This window comes from Gracilinanus agilis, chromosome 3 (assembly GCF_016433145.1).
Source record: "Gracilinanus agilis isolate LMUSP501 chromosome 3, AgileGrace, whole genome shotgun sequence".
NCBI classification, from domain to species: Eukaryota; Metazoa; Chordata; class Mammalia; order Didelphimorphia; family Didelphidae; genus Gracilinanus; species Gracilinanus agilis.
In genome coordinates this window covers 341,186,736-341,210,173 of record NC_058132.1, presented here as the reverse complement: position 1 = coordinate 341,210,173, position 23,438 = coordinate 341,186,736, and the positions used below count along the sequence as shown (strand labels likewise).

Below are 23,438 nucleotides of genomic sequence, written 5' to 3'. Positions count from 1 at the left end.
TATATGTTTCCTCTTCTGCAGTCCTTCCTCTGAATGTGGGCAGCATCTTTACCATAAATCCCTCAGAATTGTCCTGGGTCATTGCATTGCTGCTGGTTCAGAGGTCCATTACATTCGATTTTACCACAGAATGTCAGTCTCTGTGTATAGAGTTCTTCTGGCTCTGCTCCTTTCGCTCTGCATCAGTTCCCGGAGGTCTCTCCAGTTCGCCTGGAACTTCTCCAGTTTATTATTCCTTTTAGCACAATAGTATTCCATCACCAGCATATACCACAGTTTGTTCAGCCATTCCCCAATTGAAGGACATACCCTCCTTTTCCAATTTGTTGCCACCACGGTCAGGAGAGGTTAAGAGCTGCTTCTTACTCTGCAGCCATCTTAACCCGGAAGCCTTGACTCAAGTTTTAAACAAAATTTGGAACAAAAGAACGTAACAATTTACAATAAAAAACTAAACCATTTACTATGATCATATTGAATTTACAGTAGAGAGACAATCATAGTTAAACATTAGCAAAACAATGAACATAATTAATTTACAAACAAAAATATCCCATTATTCATTAAATTAATTCATTTCTGATAATAAAGAAATTAAAAATAAAACTATAAAATATTATCATGAAAGACCTTTTTTTAAGGTGATAAAAAGCATTTAAGAACCAAGAGCTGGAATTTCATGCAATAGGGAGATACAAGAAATGTTCCCACAAAATACAAGGGTAAAGCAAGGGTGCCTGCTTTCCCTGCTATTATTTTGCATAATAGTGGAAATGCTAGAAATGCATCAAGAGAAGAAAAAGAAATTCAAGGATTAAATATGGACAAAGAAGAGATAAAACTATTACTATTTGTCACTGAAATAGTAGTTTACTTAGAAAATCCCAGGGCATCAACAGAGAAACTAATTGAAACAATAACTTTAGCAAAGTTGCAGGCTACAAAATAAATCACAAAAATGATATTTTTCTGTAATAATAACTGAATCTAGGAGGCAGTGATAAAGAGTGAAGCCCCTTTCATAGTAACTTCAAAATGCATAAAATATCTGACATTCTATCAGAATACCATCAATACCTATGAAGATACAATTATAAAATGCTCCTTTAAAAAAAAGAGAACAATTTTCTTAATTAGTGTGAAAATCAGTGCTCAAAACTGTGCTATGCCAATACAATAAAATAATACCACCCAAATTAATGTAGAGATTTAGTACTATTACAATTAAACTTACAACAATTAAACTATCAGTGCTTTACAGACCTAGAGAAAATAGTAACAAAATTCTTTAGGAGGAGCCAAAAAAAAAATGTAGTCTATCAAAGGAAATATTTTTTAAAAAATATAGGAGTGAAATGGGAATAACAATCCCAGTTCTTAAATTGTATAAGCAGCAGTCAACACACTGATACTGGTTTAAAAACTAGAAAAATAGATCAGTAGATATTACTAGACAAGGAAGAATCAGAAACAATTGAATTCAGTGTTCCATAAATCCTAAACCATAAATTATCTAGGAAAGAATTCTCTGTTTGACAAGAATGCCTGAGTAAACTGAAAGGCAATTTGGCCCCAAATACTATAATAAATTCAAAATAGATACATGATCTAAATATTGAATATCATACCTAAGAAATAAAGAGAGGAAGATCATTTAGTTTTCATAACTAAGGCTAAATAGTAAGTTCTTAAATAAAAAGTAGACTTAGTTGCACAGTTCTGCTGCAAATGAGAGACAGTCTTGGAATATAATATTTTAAGAGGCAAAAGATATATATGTGTATATACATATGTGTGTATACATGCATACACATATATCTTACACCCAAAAATAATTTTCTCTGCAAACTGAGTATAATCCTCCAGGATAAGGATCTCAGATTCTTACACAGTCTGAAGCTTACAGAGGAATAACCAGGGCAGAAATCACATCCTAAAGTGCAGCCTGAAGTTCTGTCACTCTGAACCATCAGAGCATCCTAGCTAACTGATAATGGATGAGTCTAACTTCAATTTTCTGTTGTTCAGGTACAAATACAGGTCAGAAACTTATAGTGCCTAAACCTGGGGGGAGTAGTCAGACTTTGATCTGCATCAGACCACTCTGTAAGTGCTGAAAGCTCACAGGTCCCCCTTGTCGTTAAGAGCCTAGGGTAGTATAATTCCTAATACTCCAAGACAGCAACAGTAGGACCAACTCAGAGCTTTTCTACATAGTGCTCAAGTTCAAACTTAATATCAAGTTTCAAGTCAGGAAGCAGTTTAGAAGAATGAGCAAACACCTCCCCCCAAAAAAGGTATAGCATAAATAACTATTATCCTAACAAACACTTGAGAAATAAATCCAGAAGAAAAATCAATTCCCAAACATTTATAAATTAAGTGTAAGTGAGAAATACAACTTGGTCATGAATTCAACTAGATTTTTTAGAAGAGATGAAATGAGAGTAAAAGAGAAAAAAAACGTTTATATGTTAGCCAGTCAGTTATTAAACATCTTTTAGGTGTTACTTAATTACGGTGTGTCAGGCACTGTGCTTACTATTAGGGATGCATTAGAAGGCATAGGACAATTCCTGCCCTCAGGGAGCTCACAATCTAATGAAGGAGACAACAAAAATATATACAAACAAGCTATAGGCAGGATAAATAAATAATTAAGAGAGGGAGGGTCCTAATATGAATATAAATGAAATGAGAATGCTTGAGGGAAAAAATTGAATAAGAAAGTATAACTATAGAAGAATTGGAAAGAAAATTAACAGCTTGGTACAAGAGGTACAAAACCTTGCCCAAGCAACAAATTCCTTGAAAATTAGACTAGATAAAATAAAAACCAGAGACTTCATGAAGTAACAAGACATAAAATAAAGTCCAAAGAGTAGGGGAAAGAAATAGAAGAAAATGTAAAGCATCTCATAGCAAATACAATTGACATAAATAAGAGAGCAAAGAGAAAAAAAATTAAGAATCATTAGACTATCTGAACTGCTGTGATTAAAAAAAAAACAAAAAAACCTGACATCCTATTTTAAGAAACCTTAAAAAAATGCCCAGCTCTTAGAATCAGAGAGTAAAGCGGAAATAAAAATGTAGAGAAGCTCTAGGTTGGTTTTGCCATTGCTTTTTTGAGGTACTGGGTATTATATTACTCCAAACTCTCAAGTACAGGGGTACTTGTAAATTTTCAGAGCTTATTGATCCAGGTCAAAGTCTGACTGCTGTCTCCCTGGTGTGGGCTCTGCAATGGTCACCTGAAAAATGCCCCCAAAGGAAAACTCCCAGATGTATCATAGCCAAAATCTAGTGTTTCCAAATCAAAGAACAAATACTGGAAAGAAAGGTAAACACAATCATGAAAAACTAAAAGATAAACATTCAGTTATTGGAAGATATTACAGATATCTCCTCTGAACCTTTTCATCATTAAGAGTTATAGAGGGAATCTAATTAGACAAGGTCTGAGAAGAGTTCTGTTTTCTCTTGATGATCTTAAGAGAAGAATCCAAAGAAAGGGGAAGAGAAATGCACTGGGTGGGAGAGGGGAAGGAAGGTTAAGGAAAATGAGCTCATACAAGCAGGATGGGAAAGTAGACATCTATACAAATAAGGAGGTATAGGGAAGCAACTGACACTTGAACTACTCTTTTATTTGAATTAGACAAAGGAGAAACAAATGCATTCATTTGGGTACAGAAATACATTTCACTCACTCAGGAAACAGGAAGGAAAGTAGATGGATTAGAGAAGATAGATGAAGGGAGAGTTTAGTCTTAAGCAAAACAAACTCCACAGTTGTATTAAAATATTTGTAGTTGGGCTTTTTTTGAAGTGGCAAAGAACAGGATTCTGTAGGGGTGATTTTAAATGGGGAATAGCTGAATAAGTTGTGGTTTATAAATGTCATGGAATACTATTATAATGTAAGAAATGAATTTCAGAGAAACCTGAGAAGACTTATATGAATAGATGCAGAGTATAGTGAACAGAACTGGAACACCATACAATGAAAACCATATTGTAAAGACAAATAACTCTGAAAAATTTGGGAATTCTGATAAGTGTAATGATGAACTACAATTCCAGAAAACTAATGATGAAACATGTTACTCATTTCCAGACAGAGAGATAAAGGACCCATTGCAGAAACTGCCTTTATTTTTTTTAGATGTGGCCAATGAAGACATTTGTTTTTCTTTTCTATTCATGTTTGTAACAGAGGTTTTGTTTTTCTTTCATTCTCATTTGGGAGTATGGGGTTGAGTGGGAGAATGAGAAAGCAGATTTTTGCTAACTGGAAAAAATAAAATATGATTTTTTTAAAGAAAGAAAAGAACATCATGAAAACACTTTAAATTTTTTTTAAATTCCAGAAACAAATAGAAGGAAGCATGGGCAAGCAAGGCAACTTTGAAAGTAATGTTTAGGAATTGTTTTATAACTTTTTAAAAAAAAAAAAAGCAATTGGTATGAATTAGAATTTCAGTTTCATATACTCTTTTATTTTTGTGTTGTTATCTATGGCAATCTTTTTTTTTTTTTTAACCCTTACCTTCTATCTTAGAATCAATACTATGTATTGGAGCTTAAGTGACTTGCCCAGGGTCACACAGATAGGAAGTGTCTGCAGTGCATAATCCTCTTCAAACAAAATATCACACCAACTCTCTCTCCGCTTTGGTCTTGACTTATAGACTTTTCAAGTTAAATAATTCACGATCAGTGCAATAGCTGACCTTGATGCTAGTTTCATCCTTGTTGAAGATGTCTGACAACATCAAGGAAAACAACAAGGTAAAAAGGCCAGATTTGAACCTATGACCTCCCATCTCTAGCCTGGCTCTCAATCCACTGAGCTACCCAGCTGCCCCTCACACACCCCCTCCCCCCGCCCAGTCATTTTTTTGATGACAGGAATAGAGAAGGCCAGGAGATTTAGGTAGTAAGGAAGATCATGGATAACTGAAACTGCTATAAAATTAACCATGATGTCCTTTCTGCCTAAATCAGTTGACCGTTTCTATTTTCATCATTCTTGAGTTCTCTGTAGAATTTCTAAAAATATTTTATTTTTTATTCTGAACTTAAATATCAATAGTATTATATCACATTATATTTGATAATTTGTTCAATCATTTTCCTGCCCAGCATTACAGTCCATAGGGGCCCCATAGTAATGAAATGACTTTATCCATGGCCACATAATTAAATTAGTGGCAGTGGTAGAATTAGAACCAAATCTTCTGATTCTTAGTCTACTGCGACTTTTTTCTACTCTACATACCATGTTTTCTTCTTTTTGTGGTTTCTAGAGCTATTTGCTCTATATAGTAGTACCCCTTCTTTCCCTATACCTATTCTTCCTGTGGGATCAGGAGACTCTCACACCAAGTATCTAAGTTACCCAAAGGGGATATAGATATTTCAGATCAGACCTATGATTTTAGTCACATCGGTAATTCCCATTGTGAAAATTCTTCATACCAATGCAGATTAGCACTTGATCTGCATGACTTGCCCTTACTTCCCCAAGGCCACACACCTAGGAAGCATCCAAGGCTAGATTTGAACACTGGACCTCCTGTCTTCAGGTCTGGCTTTCTATCCACTGAGCCACTAGGTGCCCCTTCTCCATTGCTTTTTACCTTGTTGTTTTCCTTGATGTTGTCAGACATCTTCAACAAGGATGAAACTAGCATCAAGGTCAGCTATTGCACTGATCATGAATTATTTAACTTGAAAAGTCTATAAGTCAAGACCAAAGCGGAGAGAGAGTTGGTGTGATATTTTGTTTGAAGAGGATTATGCACTGCATGCAGCCTCTTAGGCTGAGATACTAAAGAATATAGTCGATTCTTCTCCACTTTGTGCTAATTTTGGCCCGACAACCAACACCAAGAAAACAGGTCCTTCACCAGCCAGCAAGCACTGTCCATATGTGGAATCAGTGGTCACAGTAAATGGAGAAACTTTGAATGCTGTGGATAAGTTCACTTGCCTTGGTGGTATACATTTCCAGGGATGTCTACATAGATGATGAGATTGATGCACACATTGCCAGAGCTAGCCAAGGGTTTGGGAGGCTCCAAAAGAAAAGGTGGGAGAGAATAGGTGTTAGGCTGCATACCATACTAAAGGTCTACAGAGCTGTGGTGCTGATTTCAGTGTTGAATGCCTGTGAAACCCTGACATTCTAGTAGTACCATGCCAGAAAATGGAACCACTTCCATTTGAATTGACTTAGGAAGATTCTTAAGATCATCTGGCCAGATAGTGCCAGACCCTGAGGTCCTCTCTTGAGCTGAACTCTAATGCAGAGTGTAATTCCAATGGCCTCACAGCCTGAATGCCAAATGAATGTTTGTCTTAAATGTTGTTTTACTAAGAACTTACACAAGGCAAGTGCTCACATGGAAGTCAGAAGAAGCAGTACAAAGGACACTCTCAAGGTTTCTCTAAAGAATTTTAGTATCAGTTGTGAGATGCTGGCATAGGGCTACCTAGCATCAAAGAAGGTGTAGTACACCGAGCAAAGCAGAATCACAGTAGCACAAAGGATTTGTGAACTGTGCAAAACCAGAGATATCCCTGTCCCAAATTTAGAGATTACTTGTGCCCCACCTGTGGGTGTGCACAACCCAACTCCTATTAAACTGATCAGCCACGGTTGAACACACTGTCCCCTGACCCCAATGTCATCATGATTCCTCTTTGTCATTCATCTCTCTGAAAACTAAAGTCTCATAGCAACAGTAAGCAGTTATACATTCAGGTCCACCATTTCCCAAACCTGACAAATGTCCAGTTGGATGGGTTCATTCTATTGTCACCATAAAGATAACATGATCAAGCTTTACATTTCCATCATGGTCTCATAAAACCTTTTCAGTTTTCTGTGCTTAGGCTAATTTTTTTATTTAAAAACTCCTTTGTGGCCCTTCAGATGATAAATACTTCCTTCCTAGTGCTATTTTATTTAGATGAAGCTGACCTGAGGCTTTTATATTTTCAGCATCACTCTTTCCCTGGAGGTCAGGGCATTTTTCTTTTTTAGAACACTGGGTAGTGTATTAGATGGTTGGGTAGTACTCCTATGATAGTTGTGGTAGATCCAGAATAGCTTTTTCTGGATATCTGAAGATTAACCCCTGACACTAAAATTTTGTTCTAGCTCTTTCTGATGATAAATTTTAAAAAATATGATGTATATTCTTGGCTTCTTTAACAGCCTTCTTATTAACCTTTTCTTGATGACTGAGAGTGATTATTACATTTAGTTCAATACTGTTGTATGCTATAAAAATAGATGATTAGGGATAGTGGGTTGAATGTGTAGTGAACCCAGACCCTGCCCATGACCTTTTCTAAAAATTAATTGCAAATATGAATTGGTTTCCTTTTGTGTCTTGTGCTTCCTTCTTGTAAAAGAGGAGTGAAAAATGTGCAGTTGGTTGATTGCCTGTGAAGATAATGTGGCTATGCCTTGCTGCAAAATTAGTTCTAGAGGCAAGGACTGATATAACCTAAGTTTTATTTCTCTGAGTTAAGTCATCATCTCCACTCGCTTTTTCAGTCTTTCCTGATATCACTTATTTCAGCGTGAGTTCCATTTCTGATTCAGTGCCAAGAATCCCACCCATTGCCTTTGTGTAAAAATAGCCATCTTGTGGACTTGAAGGATTTTTTTTTGCTAATGATTATTAAAACCTGCTTATGTTTTCACAGCTATTTAGCATGTTTAAATATTTTATGTTTTAAAAAATATTTTTTATTTGTTTTTATCAGCCCAAATTCGCTTTTTCACTCTCCCACCACTTCTTCCAGTTGAGAATACTAAACCCATTACAAACATGTATAGTCAGTCAAAACAACTTTCTACATTGGGCCATGTCAAAAAAAATTGTCTTGTTCTATATTATGAGTCTTTCACCTTTCTTTCAGATGTCTAGTATGAAGTTTCATCATTAGTCCTCTGGAATCCTGGTTGGTCTTTACACTGATTAGTGTTCAGCATAATCTTAATTTGTTACATTTATATTGCATAACTTGTTTATTGATTCCCCAGTTTAAGAATATTCCTTTAGATTTCCATTCTTTGCCACCTCAAAAAGATGTATAAATATTTTTATATATCCTTAGCTTTTGTTTGCTTAGGACTAATATTTTCCTTAATATACTTTCTCCTGAATTTCCCTCTCCATTCCTTCTCTTTCCCTCATATTTCCTTGTTGAGTGAAATGTATTTCTGTTTACAAATGTATTATGTGTGTTAATGTATGTGTGTCTGCATGCTCCTTTTGAGCAGTTCAGATAAGCGTGAATTCAAGTGTCAATCATTCCTGCTACCTACTCCCTCCTCTTTGACATCTTGAGTGCCCTGATTATGTGAGATCATTTTTTTAACCTTCCTTTCTGCCTCAGATTCCTCTTCCTCTCTTTCAATTATTAAGATCATCAAGACATAACAGAACCACTCCCAAGCTTTATCTAATTAGACACTCTCTATGACCCCTGATGATGGTTCAGATGATTCAGAAGGAATACCTGTATCGTCTCCCCATATTTGAATGTAAGCAGTTTATCCTTATCTACTCCTTTATCACTGTTCATTCATGTTTACTTTTTAATATTTCTCTTCATTTGAGTTTGTATCCAAGCTGTGTTTTTCTCTGAGACTTTGTTTTTGTAGATATTTTAGAGTCATTTACCTATCTTGAGCTTCCTTGTCAACATAATAGTTCTTTATGGTGAGGCTCTTTTTTGTTTGTTTTCCTGTTCTTTTACCCTGTTTCCTAACTTTGGACTTGATGTTAGTTCTGGGTCCTGTGGTACTCCTGGAAGGAAGGTCTGGACTGATCTTGTTGCTCCTTTCTTAGGACATTGAATATTGTGTTATTTCAGGATCTCAGTGACAGATTAGGGACCTGCAAGCTTTCAGTTCTCCCAAAGTGGTCTTAACCTTGGGTATAGTCTGATTGCTGCCTGCATCTGGTCTGAACTCTGCAAATTTCTGGCCTGAGTTTAGATCTGAGGAGTAGTAGACTGATGGTGGGTTCAGTCTCCACTGGAAAGCTCATTTGGTTCAGAAAGATACCACAAGCTTCCCTTTATTCTTCAATCTCTGTCCAGGGCATACCTCTGCAAACTAGGCCAGATGGTAGAAGTGAGGTAGAAATGAGACCCTGCTGTGTGCCTGGGGTGTAAGCAACATGGTTGCTTCTGGTAGCTTCTAAACTCCCTCCTTTTTTTTGGAATACCATCCCTTGAACAGATCACCTTCTTAGTCTGCTCTGAATCTGTGACCCAGAACTGGGTAGTGGGTAACAAAGCTGCTAGTTGGCACCTGTCCCTGTTGCAGTACCTTGGTATGGGTCTGGTGGTAGGTGCCCTGGTAGGAACCTGAACCCACTTTACACTGGTGCACAGCCCTAATGTCCACAGACATCCCTGGCTATATCTCTGGGCCAATCTGTATTGGACAAATTGACTCAATGTGACTTTCCCTCTCAGGGCTCAGTCTAGTGTGTTTTCTAGGTCTTGTTAGAGATTTTTGGAAGAGAGTCCACTGCACCACTTCTTACCACTGCCATCTTGGATCCATCTATTTTATTTAATAATGTTAGAGCAGATAGTTTAAGCCCTGGAGGTGAAGTGATTATCCTGTCATAGAAATACCAAATACCAAATAGCAGAGCTCAGATGAGTCCAGGACTCTTTTTTTTTTTTTTTTAAGGTTTCATTAGAGGTCCTGTTGTTTAGGGATGATTAGGGCATAATATCAGTAACTTGTGCTATGGTGTATGAATTATCTGATTTGGAGATTATCTGTGGTAAAGCCATAGTTTATAAAATATCTGATTTGTGGATTATCTATAATGAATATGTAATCTGTGGATCATTTCCTCTGTCTCCTTCTTTGTTAATGTATACCTAATATGAATTTGTTTTAACATTTGCTTGAACCTGCCTTTGCTGCCTTCATTAGGAGTCTAATAAGGTTTTTTTTGAAAGTACAGCTTGAAGTACCATAACCAATCCTTACTTTCTCTGTCACAGGAGACAATTTCCCACAAGTTTCTGCATTTTCATTGGCTGTGTCCTGAGTCTGGAATGATCTCCTTCCTCATTTCCATTTTCTAGCTTCCCTGGTATCCTTCAGGTCTCACCTAAAATTGCATCTTCTGCCAAGGTCTTCCCCAACTCCCTTAATAGTATCTCCCCTCTGAGATTATCTCCAATTTATTCTGTGAATGCGTATGCATGCATTTTGTTTACACATAGTTGCTTGCATTTTATCTCTGCTTAGACTGTGAGCTCCTTAAAGTTAGGTATGGTTTTTACCTATCTTTGTATCCTTAGTGCTTAGCCCAGCACTCAGCACACACTTGTTGACTTAACTCATCTTCTATTCCCTTCATATTAGAAAACAAACCATTCTCAATTCATTATGAAAGCAATTAAAACTTTGTTATATTCATATGGTTATATGAAGGCACAAACTAAATATAATAGGTAGTTACAAGTTTCTAGAATCCAATTTCCTTGATTTTAGTAGTCATCTTACTGTGTTGCCTTGTTCTGGAACCTGTCATGTTCTTGGATTAAAGTAATCCCAGGAAGAATCCTTATTTTTTTTGGTTGCCTACTGTTTCAGTTGTGGCTCTGTATATGAAGTTAGGCTTTTCATTAAATTTGAAAATTTTTCTCTTTCTTTGACTGCCCTGAAGACTGCTTAGTATTATTTGCTAGAATTCAGAGTCTTTAGGTCTCTTTCAGAAGAACCAGAGAGGAGTTGCTTTTTATTTAGGTTTTAGCAATCTTTTCTCCCCCCTTTTAGCCTTTTTAAAACCCTTATCTAAGTATTGGTTCCAAAGTAGAAGAACAGTAAGAGTTAGACATTTGGGATTGTTACTTGCCCAGATTCACACAGCTAGAAAGTGTCTGAGGTCACATTTCCCATTTCTAGGCCTTGTTCTTAATACACTAAGTGGCTCCCCCTTTTAGCAATCCTTAACAATTAAGGTATAATCATTTAGCATAAGACATAGTCTTAGGACCTCACTATTCAAATTAGATTGAACTAATGTTAACAATATTATCTGATAACCCACTGTTCTTTGCTCTGTGACTTAATAAATGAAGCATCATATTTTCTCTCAGTTTTTTGATTCCAGAGCCTGGAGCCATTACTGATATAGTAATTTCAATACAATTATTTCTTGGTAACACCTCTGCAGCCTGGCTCCGGTACTTGCTTTTAGTTATTGCATTCTCTGGAACAAAGCATCTTAAAACAGCAAAACTTAGCAGGATTTTGAAGCAGACACTTTAAATGGTTTCTTCGAATTCCTCAGTCTTTCTACATGTTCTCTTCCCCAAGCATTTCTTCCTTACTTCCCTTCTGGAGCCAAAGTATTTAAAAAAAAAGAATTCTAGACTCTGTCTGCCTGCTACAACCAAGAATATACAGTGGAGCTGCACAGCTATTCTTTACATTCTCCTTTGTCTTCTATCTATTTCTCTTTGCATCAGTTCACATATTCCTGAGTTTCTTTGCCTTCTTCATATTTGTTATTTCTTATAGCACAGTCATATTTCATCATATTCCTCTGCTACAATAATGTAAAAGAAAACAGCATGGAAAGACTTAAATATCCTGAAGAAGGGGCCAGATTTGAGTAAGCAGAATAGAGGAAGGATACATCTAACCAGTAAATCAGGTATTTAGCAAGCTCTTGGTAGATATAAGACTGTACTAAACACTAGTGGAGAATAAAGAAAAGTATAAAATATGGTCCTTTCTGATCTTAATTTCCTCATTCCTGTCAGTGCCCTCCAAGAGTTTATGATTTATAAGACCTCCAAAATAAAATATTACCTAGTATTATAAGACACTTTATGATAAGTTTTGGATGAGTGGAACATTGCAGGTATTTTAGCAGCTGACTCAGGAAAGATCACAGTAGTCGGGGTCTTCAGGTAAGGCTTTATGGGGAAAGGAGGACTTGTAGTTTTATAGTTTGCCTTTTTTTTTCTTTTTTCTTTTGGAAGGGATAAACAGCTTTATTGGGCAGCACAGTGAGAAATAAAATCAAGAGATATAAATGGCTGAGATGAGAAGAACTCACCAAGAGATGAGGTTTCATAATGCCACCTACATTATTATATTCAAAGTGACTCCATTTCCCAGCAGGTAATGTGCTGAGTAGAATAGACTACAAAGTTTGCTGGGAAATGTACTAGCTTTACCCCACAAAGTTCTCATTATCATAAAACTACTGTGCCTATACCAATTTCCATGGTAATGCCATATCCCCCTTCATCCCCTTTTCCCATCCATTTTACAAAAAGAATTTTTTTTTAAATAACATTTTCCAGATCCTAAAGTGGTCACCAGCATTTTGCTCCAAGGAAGCTTTAGCATTTAGCTCATCTTCTAAAAGAATGATTAAATCAGAGAGGTAGAGAGGTGGACTTCCTTAGACCAGTAGAGATCCTTTTCTCACCAACCATTTTTGGCAGATGGGGAAGTGAGGATAGCCTGTAAGGCTCTAGTCTTATTTCCCACCAGCACAATAGGGCATCCAAGGCTTGACAGAAGAGCTGAGGTCGTATGAGGTAAGGCAGGGGGATGGGGTTTATGGGCTGGAGAGGAGACAGTTTGGGGCCCAGGATTCAGTCGTTGTCAGAGCTGGAGGAGGAGGAAGAGTATTTGCCATGCTTGTGGCATTTATGCATTTTTTATTAGCATTCTTCATCTTTTTCCTCAGCATCTTATCCATCGCAACATCTGGCCCCACTATCTTACTGGCTAAACTATTCATAGAGGCCTTGGGGGGGGGGTGCAGCTTGATATCCCAGTATGCAGAAGATGGCCTTGGAATCTCTACTGTGAGTGAGGAGGGTACTTGGAGGGAAGGCAACATTGACTGATGGAGAGTAGATAAGGTTACTCAGCTGTTGTGTGGGGAGTGTGTACCTCTCCCCAAAAAGGACATTTCTGGCTGGTCCGTATTAGGATTCCATATGCACAGCTGTTCTTTTTCCTCCACAGGAACTAGAGTTTTCCTCCCACAACAATCCTCTAAGAAGACTTGAGCTGAGCCTTTAAGGAAAGAGAGAAACTAGAGTCAGAAGAACAAAGAAACCAAGGCAGCAGGGACAGAGTGATCAAAAGCCAACAATATGAAAAAAGGTCAGAGGTATAGCATTAGTCTAGAAGAGGAAGGGCTCTGAAAGCCAGCCAAGTAACTTCGATCAAATGCAGTAGGCAATTAGGGAACCATTATAGAATCTTAGGCATGAGAGTGACATGATTAAAGCTGCATTTTAAGATGATTATTCTAACAGTGATAATCAGGATGGGAAGAGGGGAGAGACTAGGGACCAAGAAACCAGCTGAGAAATTATTGGAGTCACTGAGGCTAGAAATCTGAGATCCTGAACTAAGGAAATACCAGTGAGAATGGGGATGGTAAAGAATTAGAAATATCCCAGAGGAGGAATGAACAATATTTAGTAACTCAGTCTATTGTGTTAAGAAGAGGGAAGAGTCAGAAATAGTTCACAAGTTTGGGGCCCAGAAAAACAATTATTCTATTGACCGAGAAAAGTTAATCAGAGAGAAATTTGGTTAAGAAGATGATAATAGGCTCTGGTTGTACATATTGCATTTGTAATGTATAGAAATACCTATATTAATCTCCCTCCTCCTGGGGCCCGGACAACAGACAACCTCCTGCCACCCAACCCAAAGAAGAAGTGCCATTGAGGGGTTTGTGCACCCCAATTTATACTCCTTTCCCAACTGCCAGATTGGCACATGCCCAGGGCTGCCTTACCAGGTTCTGAGTTCTAAAGGGGCAAACTGCTTTTTTGCACCTACAGAAAATGGCTGACCATTTCTATACATTACACATTAGAGATGATGGTAGGGCATAAGAGTAGAAATATCTAGCAAGGAAGAGCTATAAACTGTCTTAATAGCTCTGGATGTCTTTTTGGCACTATGCAAGAAAAGTAACTATATGATCAGTTCATACCCTTTGATGCAGATCAATACCACTACCCAGCAGAATCAAAGGTCCAATATACCAGTACTTTTGTGGTAGTGGAGAAATGGAAATAAAGAGGATGCCCATAAATTAAAGACTGGTTAAATAAACTGTGATATGTCTATATAAAAAATATTCACATATTCAGTAGTGCTGGAGCAGCCAAGTGGGTGGTGAACTTCTAGTTAACACATCTTAAATAACAGTGGTCAGTAAGCATAAAGGCAGAGAAAAGATTATTAGATTTGTCAAAGAGGTCACTGATAACCTTCAGTAGGAACAGGAGAGACAGAATCCACATGGCAGGTAATTTATTAGGGAGTGAGTGGCAAGGAATGGAGCAGATACATGGGCCACAAACTCATGTTCCCTCTTACAGTTCTCTTCCTCTTAAGGCAGCTGGGCAGTACAGTGGATAAAGCCATGGGCCTGAGATCTGAGCTCAAATCCAGCCTCACACACTTACTTGCTAGCTATATACTGGGAATGCTACTTAACCTCTGTTTGCCTCAGTTTCCTCAACTGTAAAATGAGGATAATAACAGCACCTACCTTGAAGGGTTATTGTGAAGATCAAATGAGGTAATATTTGTAAAGCACTTAACACAGGACCTGGCATATAGTAGGCACTATTCTTATCTTCCTTTGTCTCAACTTCCACAACACTATAGTTGTATTCAATGTTGTTCTCTGATTTTTCCCTTCAAGGCTTTTCTCAGTAATTTTTGAGAGTATTAATCAAGGCATATCTCAGCCCATTCTAATGTTTTCTTCCAACTCATTTCCTCATTTTTGCAGATTTAATTCGCACCTCACTACATGTCCTATCCTACTTCCTACTTTTGTCAGGTACTCACACTCAAGGGTGTCAGTTCTGTCAGCCACCAAGGTTCAGAATGTTGGAATCCTCTTTGATGTTTTGTCTCTCATATCCAATAAGGCTTGTCACTTCTGACCTAGCAGCTCTTGTATCTGTTTCTTGTTTCTTCTCTCTTAACTGGTCTACCTACCTTAAGTCTTTTACCACTTCAACCCATCCACCATTTTGTGATAACTAATTTAACATCTTAGAACTTCATAAAATAAGAAAGTTGTATTAGGTGATCTCAACACTTCTGTGATTCCTAACTCATATCATTCCCTCACTCAGAAGTATTTTAATGGCTCCCCATTGTCTACATGATAAAACTCCAAATTCTTTAACCTTGCATAATCAGTTCTCTACCTACTTTTCTAGACATTTACCCCACTTTCCAAACTGATTCCCCACATGGCTTGTATATTTCTCCATCTCATATGCCTGTTCAACTTTTTCCTTACATTTGATCCTCTTCCATCCCCTTCTCAATCATATCCATTTGTCAAGGTTGAATTCAAGTTCCTCTGTGATGCCAACTACCCTGCAGTGATCCTTTGCCAGAATTCCAAAAGCTGATTGTTCATATCCCCCATTTGTCTTTTAATCATGTGCTGCAATATATTTATGCTTTGTCTCCCCTAAAAGATTATAAGTTGCCTTTGGACAGGGACTGGTTATTTTTTTTAATTGTTCACATCACCTCAGTTCTATGATTTATTCATAGAAGATACTCAGTAAATGTTGTTCATATATGATGTATTAGCTAATGTTTGTCTGTACCACCATTCCACCCATTCTCTCATTAGTAAATTCCAAAAGGCTTATCTGCCCAAACTATCATGAGGAATTCAGGTAATCAATGATCTTCAATCTTTGTATTTTGCAGTGATGCAGAGAGTCGGAAACTGTGCAAGAAGATGAAAGTTGACCCAAGCACAAAAGACAAAAGAGTGGAATTATTTCACTACAAGTGAGTGTGAGGGGGGATGTGGAGCCCTTGTGATTTTTGAATAGCTATATAAGACCTTCATCATTACTGAGAGTGAACCAACTAGAATGTTGTTATTTCAGATGGAGTTTTTAACTAGCTGACTGCCTGGGATAAAAAGAATGAAGATGTGTGTCCCCTCCCAGCCGTTCTTTAAGTCTCAACACTTTTTTCTTTCTCTGTTTGACAGGGATGGTGTGTTTCACACTGAATATAATCGTGCTGTGACATTTAAGGTAAACCAAATTCTTTGATTTTTAGTCATGGTGGGAGTCTGAATTGCTACTAAGTATTTGGTAGTTTTCTTTCTGAAAGGAAGCAGGGCAAATTCTACAATTTTTTGAATCATTTAAAAGGTCTTTCTTTTTTAGGCATCTTAGAATATCATATATGTGCATATATACATACACACATATACATGCAGATATATAATTATATATTTATTTTTTAAAAATTAGAATAAATAAGAATACAGAAAAAATGCTGAATTAATCCACAGTTATATAGTGCAATAGTGACATTATAGCAGTGTTGTTACACAGTGGATGGAGAGTTTTCTTTGTATCCTTGAAGGCCTCCCTTTTGTAATGACAACAGCAGTATACTTCAGGCCCGTGATCTTGAGAGCAGGTACAAACTATGTACAGGTCAGGAGCTATCAATATGTTGACTATTCTAATTTAGAAAAGCAATGATATCTAATCCACATACCAGTCCTGATCTTTTTATTCGAATATTTCTGTTCAGCTCAGTTCTTCATTTTTACCTTCTTTCCAAACCCTGTTTTCTTTTTCTAATTGTTTTTGTTTGTGACATAGACTAAGCTTCAGAGTCTCTTCTAAACTGAAATGTTCTCATTTTCTACTATAACTAAGCTGGGATCTCCTCTAATTCTATGATACCCACAACCATTCTTTTATCTCATGGAAGAACCAGAGGATTTTCTATTCAACCAATTCTGATTATTTGCCCTAAATAAGCCATTTAGCACATATGTCTGATCTGCAATTGCATTGAGGACTGATGATGATCAGATCATATATTCTCTCCTGCATCAAATGCTGAAACAATCAAGTAGACTATACTGGCTGATTGTGTGGAAAGACAAGCCTCCTTCTTGAATCACACACTTTGGCTGGGAGTTAGGAAGATGGCACTTAGTTGAAACTTCTAGGAAGATAAAGATTCTGAGATTCAGAGAGAACAGGAAGGACTACAAGTCTAGCTTTGGGGATGCCCTGTGTAAAAACCCAGAAGCAGAAGATGGAAGGCTCCAGAGAACAACTAGTAGTTCTATTTGATCAATGGCATTCAGAATGCCTACATGCAAGTCCCATGAAGTAAAGATGGAAATAACAGTCCTGGTCATATAGTGGATGGCTTTAAACAATAACCTGGAGATTGGGAGTTTGAGCATGGGAAATAATGGGTTAGACTATTTTTGAAGAATGCATAGAAGAGGGAGGAAGTGATGGCAGAGAAACCAATTAGTGGCCAGTCCATGAATCTGGTGATAAATAAAATATAAAATTGTTTATAATTATATATTATAAGTGTTTTATAATTAACATTGAGATAACTTAAGAAGCTAGAATTAGGAGACAGCTAAGTGTCTCAGTGGGTAGAGAGCCAGGTCTAGAAATGGGAGGTCCTGGGCTCAAATTTGGCCTTAGATACTTCCTAGCTGTGTGACCCTGGTCAAATCACTTAGCCCTGTTGCCTAGCTCTTACTGCTCTCCCTTGGAATAGATACAGCATATTGATTCTAAGATGGAAAGTAAGGGTTTTGTTTGTTTTTTAAAAGCTACAATTAACACAATATGTCATGTGCTTTCTAAATCTCAAACACAACAGAAGAAAAAAAAGAAGGAAAAGGATATATATGTACAAAAACATTTATGGCTGTTCTTTTTGTAGCAGGAAAGAATTGGAAATCAAGAAAATGCCCTTCAATTTGGGAATGACTAAACAGTTTGCACATATGATAGTGAGAGAATACTATTGTGCTATAAGAAAGGATGAGCAGGGTGCTCTCAGAAAAAACCTGGAAAGACTTCCATGGTCTGATGCAAAGCAAAGTGAGTTGAACCAGGAGAACATTATACCCACTAACAGCAATATTGTTTAGTGATAAACTGTGAAAGACTTTACTACTCTGATCAATACAAAGATCTGAGATAATTCTGAAGAACTAATGGTTAAATGATTAAAAATGCTATCCACCTCCAGAGAGAGAAGTGAGGAATCTGAGTGTAAATTGAAGTATAATTTTCTGACTTTATTTTTCTTGTTTTTTTAATGACATGGCTAATATGGAAACGTTTTGCATGGTTTCACACATATAATTGACATCATATTGCTTACCGCCTTTTCAGTGGGTGGAAGAGGGGCTGGAGGTAGGGAGAAAATTTGGAACTCAAAAAAATTTTTTGAATGTCAAAAAATGATTTAAAGAAAAAAAATTAACTGTTAAAAACCAGCTCCCACCATTTCTTTCCTATCTGAGGTCTTCCAGAGTGATTCATACTCAAATATTAGTACAGCAGAATTTTCCTTGCAACCCTGTTCAGACTGAAGTGTAAATTACAGTCTAGAACTAACCTAGTCCAACCTCTTTCCCTCTTTTGCCAAGTTTCTCATGACTTTGTTTTGCCTAGTGAAGGTAGAACTAATCATGAAGAAAATATGGATCCGTCTGCCTTCTGGCTCATAATCACCTAACTCTGGGACATATAATTCGCCATGTTACTCCTCTCTTAGCTTCCCCTTCTCAGCTTTAAAAATGTCCATATGAGACAATTTAAGCAGCAGTTATTTTTCTAAACCAAGCTGTATTTTAAGTGAGGTTTTTCATGAAGAAGCTATTTTTCTTTTTTATGCTACATTTTAAAACTTTTTCATTTTTTAATTTGATATATTTTATATTAGCAACAGGTGTTTCCAAATAAATACTCACAATTTCCCCTACAGTTATCTTAGCCAAATAAAGTTAGTTTATTGATTGTTAATAGAAAGGAGGAATGCACTCTTTAACTTTGACAGTGTAGTACAGTACCCTGACTGTTGAATCTGACCAAAGTTGATGTTGATTCACATTGTCATAATCATTGTATAGATTGTTCTTTTGGTCCCACTTGCTTCATTCAGTTAATATTTCTTCATGCACATCTTTCCATGTTTTCTGAATTCTTCATCCTTTCATTCTATTTCATTCTAATTTGCTCAGCCACTTACTAATCACTGGACAGGGTATGTTTCAGATATTTGTTATCATTGTTAAGGGAGAAACCAGGGAAAGGTGCCTTAAGCAGTAAATATGGGTCCAGGTGTGGGAGACAGGAATGACAGGAAGGGGCCCAACAAGTAGGAAGACTGGGTTATAATGGCTCTTTGGATGTTTGTAACAGAAATGGCTGTTGGCCTCCAACTGCCACCCAGCATCAACAAGACAGAGCCTATGGAAGCTGATAAGTAAAAGCAAGAGTTTAATAACACATTTTAATCAGGGACAAACTAAGGTAAAGGATGGGAATAGGGTTTTTCTACACTAACAGACCAAGGGCAAACCACAGGGTCAAGGGAAAAGGACTTAACTACACTCTTTTAAGATCTAAGCAAGACAGGACCCAAAGAAAGCAGTCCTGGAACCACAAGGGGAAAGTTCCTCCCAACCTGGTTCCAGATAGGTTTGGTCAGCTTAGCTAAGGACCTGAGAATGGCTTTACTTGGGATCTCACAGCTAATCCAGGGATGGTTTCAGGATGCCAGGAGTCAACTCCACCAGAACAGATGATCCAAGGTATCCAGATAGGGAGAGGAAGTTTGCAATGCTGTCCACCAGATCACAAACCACTCCCTACTCAGTGCTGCTCTGCAGGTCTGATGTCCTCTGCTATAAGCCTTCACCACTCTCCAGGATCCCAGGGAATCTGGATACAACTCTCCTAGCTCTGAGATCTCCCAGGGTCAGCAACAGTTTTGTCCCAACCCCAATGGAGTCTCTCTCAGGCACAAGCCACTTCCTCCTTCCCCTGCATTCCATTCAGAATGTCCATGACCTCCAGCTAAGGCTTTTCCTAGCCTGCTTATACACCTACTTTTAAACTTATGCCTATTATATCATGAAGGTTCTGATTATTTTTTACAGAGGTCTTAAATTACATAAAGGTCAGTAGTGTCTTTAGGATATAGTGCCACTAATGTAGGACTTCTTAGCATGGTATCTAAGATTGATTTTTTTAAAAATTGGCAACTATAGTTCAATATAATTGGTTTCCTTTGTAATCCTGTAAGGGTGGCTCAATGGTAAAGTGCTGGGCCTGAAGTCAGGAAGACCTGAGTTCAAATCCAGCCTCTGACACTCACTAGCCATGTGACCCTAGGCAAGTCACTTAACCTTATTTGCCTCAATTCCTCATCAGTAAATGAAGTGGAGAAGGAAATGGCAAACCACTCCTGTTTCTTTACCAGGAAAACCCTTTATGGGATCATAAAAAGTCAAACCTGAATGAACAACATCAATAATTTGCAATCCTATGTATTTTATTTTATGCATTTAAATATATTTTTTTTCTGAGAAGCTACGTTGTCTTTCATGTGTATAACATAATTAGGTAGACTTTATGAACATCTGTCATAATCTTTGGCTGGGTGACAATCCGATTAAGCATTTACTCTCTGTGTACAATACAAAAGTATATCTTGCATTCCTGATATGTTCACAGGGCCTTTCTCCCTTTCTACTGTTCTAGAGACAAGCTTTTAAGAACAGATAACAGTGAAGCCAAAGAGCAAAAACTGCACAGTGCAGGGTTGCTTTGAATCCTTACCTGGTAGCTTAGAGCCCAGAGAACACGCATTCAAATTTCTTTTCTGCTGCGTACTGCCTGTTGGACTTTGGGCAAATCAGCTTATTGGGCCTCAGTTTTCCCATCTGCAAAATTAATGGTTTGGTCTAAATGACTCAAGAAGCCCCTTCCAGCACTAATTCTGTGAACATAAAATAGTTGCTATATTGTGAAGTCTTGACCATAGCCCACACTGTGAGCACCTGGGAAATTATTGTTTTTCCTTCTTTTTTCCCCATCTGAATTTACCCCACCTCTCACCAAGATACCCAGAAGATCATTCAACTTCATCTAAACAAGAATTTGCCTTGAAATTCAAAAGATTGTGTTTAATTTTTTCAGCTAAAAGATGCCAATTCCTTCAGCCACATGTGTTCCTGACTCATGGCTGTGAGGCAAGGCTACATTATCAGTAGGGGGAAATATTCCCAGGAGCCAAGTACTTGCTGGGATATTTCCTGGATGGCAAAAATGAGAAGGGACCCACAAGACCCTCATGGCTTGTCTTTGGCTATAAGCATATGAGGCATTTGGGAGGGATCGATCCAATGTCTCCTACTCCATGATAAAAGGTTTGGTAACTGACCAGGAAATAATCTTTTTGACTGCTGTGGAAAGAAAGGTTGATTCTTCTCTTCTGATGCCAGCAGGTACTTCACAGCTCTTCTTTTTTTGGCTGGATGAGGAAATTGAATGAATTAAGTCCTTCTAATTCTTGGCCCTCCTTCCTATTTTTCCATAACAGCTGTTTCCAGATAACAGATTTTCAAAATGAGACAAGTCTCCCTAAGGCCCTCTCCAGGAATTTACTAAGTGGATAAGAACTAAGAGTGTAATCCCATTTGAAGGATTCTCTCTTGTCATCCCCTTCTGCCCCAAGACTGTCATTCTGCTCACTGAAGCTTGCTGAAAAGGTGTCCTTAGAAATAGAAGGCACTTGCTTGAGCATATCAGGGAAAGCTGAGAATTGTATCTTGTTTAACACAGAGTTTGACATCTTTCCTCCCCTGGCTTTGAGGGATAGGGGTTGAGGTGACGTTTAACACCCTTTTGTATTTGCTGCTTCTGTCAGATCCTGCTCACTATGCCTTCTTAAGGTTCTTCAAAAGAAAGGGAATGGCTATTTCTGACTCTTTGTGCCATCGATGCTAGTGGACCAGTGCTGAAAGCAGACATATTAAGAGAACCCATAAATAATTATTATATTTGCAACTTCCTTTCCCTCCTCTTTGCTCCACTGTCATTGACTGGCTGAGCTATCAACTAGCATCAAGCATTTTTATTGCTAGCTCAGCCTATAAGTGACAGTGAGTACAGAAACTCAGAGGATGTCTAAAACTAGCCTCCCTGTTCACTAGAGATTTAACACAAGATGGCCTTACTCAGTAGTCTGATGATGCAACTTTTGAGTTGTTGCTTCAGAAATACTGGAGCAGTTGTAATAAATGTAGTCCTCATACAGTTGCTTACTGTCTCCTTTATTACTTCATTAAGATACTTAATGGAAACTAGGGGGAAGGTTGGAGAGGCTTCCATTGGGGAACTGGTGATCCTTGAACTGTGCAGTACTCCAGGAGTCAACAGGGGATTGATCGTGTCCGTTTCCTGAGTGCACCCTTCAGATGAAACTAAAAAGTTAAGACAATTACTGAAATAATAAAATCCGCCAAATCCTTTTTCATTAAGCATCCATCTTTGGAGTAGAGATTTTATTTGGAGTTGGAAGGGATCTTAAAGATCATCCAGTCCCAACACTGCCAAATTTTTTATAAACAGATATAAACGGAAAACTGAAGGCCTGAGAGATTAAGTGATTTAACAATTCTGTATTACCGTAAACCTTTCTGCAGGTGATAAGGTGTTAAGTACTGTAGAGAAAAAATGATGCAGACATAAACTCTTTCTTCAGGGAGTTCCCAGTTGGAGACATTGATGCAGGCAGACATGGAGAGGAGAATATACATTAATTAACATGAGGCTAATATAAATACTAAACAGGTAACAATCTGTTAAGATTATATAATTATGTTATATATAGGCAGTCTCAGTGACACAGTGAGTGGGAAGGAGTCATGGGACTTTGCTGTTTAGACAGGGTAGAGTGGGAGTAAGTTGTCATCTCTCTTCCAATTAGGGGAGGCATCTTTGAGGAGATAAGATTTTGTAATTGAGGTATAAATGTGTCTTTCTGGTTTGAACTGTCTAAACAAATTGCCTTATTTGTGTAGACACAACCTACACATGGATCAATTTGACCAGAGTTAGTGAAAGGCCTATTTAAGTTAGTGAAAGGCCTTTTTGAGAGTCGAGGGAGGGAAAGAAAGCAATGGATACTAGTGGGTCCTTCTTTTTTAAAAGACAGAAAACATTTGATCTTTGCTATACAGTTGTGTTAGTCATGAGACCATATAGGTGATAAGCTTTAGGAAACCCTGACATGTACAAGGGAAAAGAGCAGGGCACCCCGGGTCTCTGTCATATCTCAGATAAAATGTTTTTTGTTTTTTGTTTTTTTCTGTTTTAGTCCATTGTGGCCTTTCTGAAGGATCCAGAAGGGGCTCCACTTTGGGAAGAAGATCCTGAAGCAAAAGATGTTGTCCATATTGACAGTGAAAAGGTATTTGAATTTCCCCAAACCAAATGAATTCTTATTTATGTTGGAATTTACTTCCAGAATTGAGTCCAGACTG

At 37.6% G+C, this 23,438-nt stretch overlaps 1 protein-coding gene across 1 annotated transcript in view; it reads left to right on the top strand.

The window, feature by feature from the left end:
• The window catches only part of PDIA5 (protein disulfide isomerase family A member 5), a 205,762-nt gene that overhangs the window by 85,836 nt on the left and 96,488 nt on the right, over positions 1-23,438 (top strand). Inside the window, exons 4-6 of the mRNA XM_044670046.1 lie at positions 15,800-15,883; positions 16,092-16,137; positions 23,273-23,365. Coding sequence (XP_044525981.1) covers positions 15,800-15,883; positions 16,092-16,137; positions 23,273-23,365 — 223 coding nt within the window. The remainder of the gene's footprint in view (positions 1-15,799; positions 15,884-16,091; positions 16,138-23,272; positions 23,366-23,438) is intronic.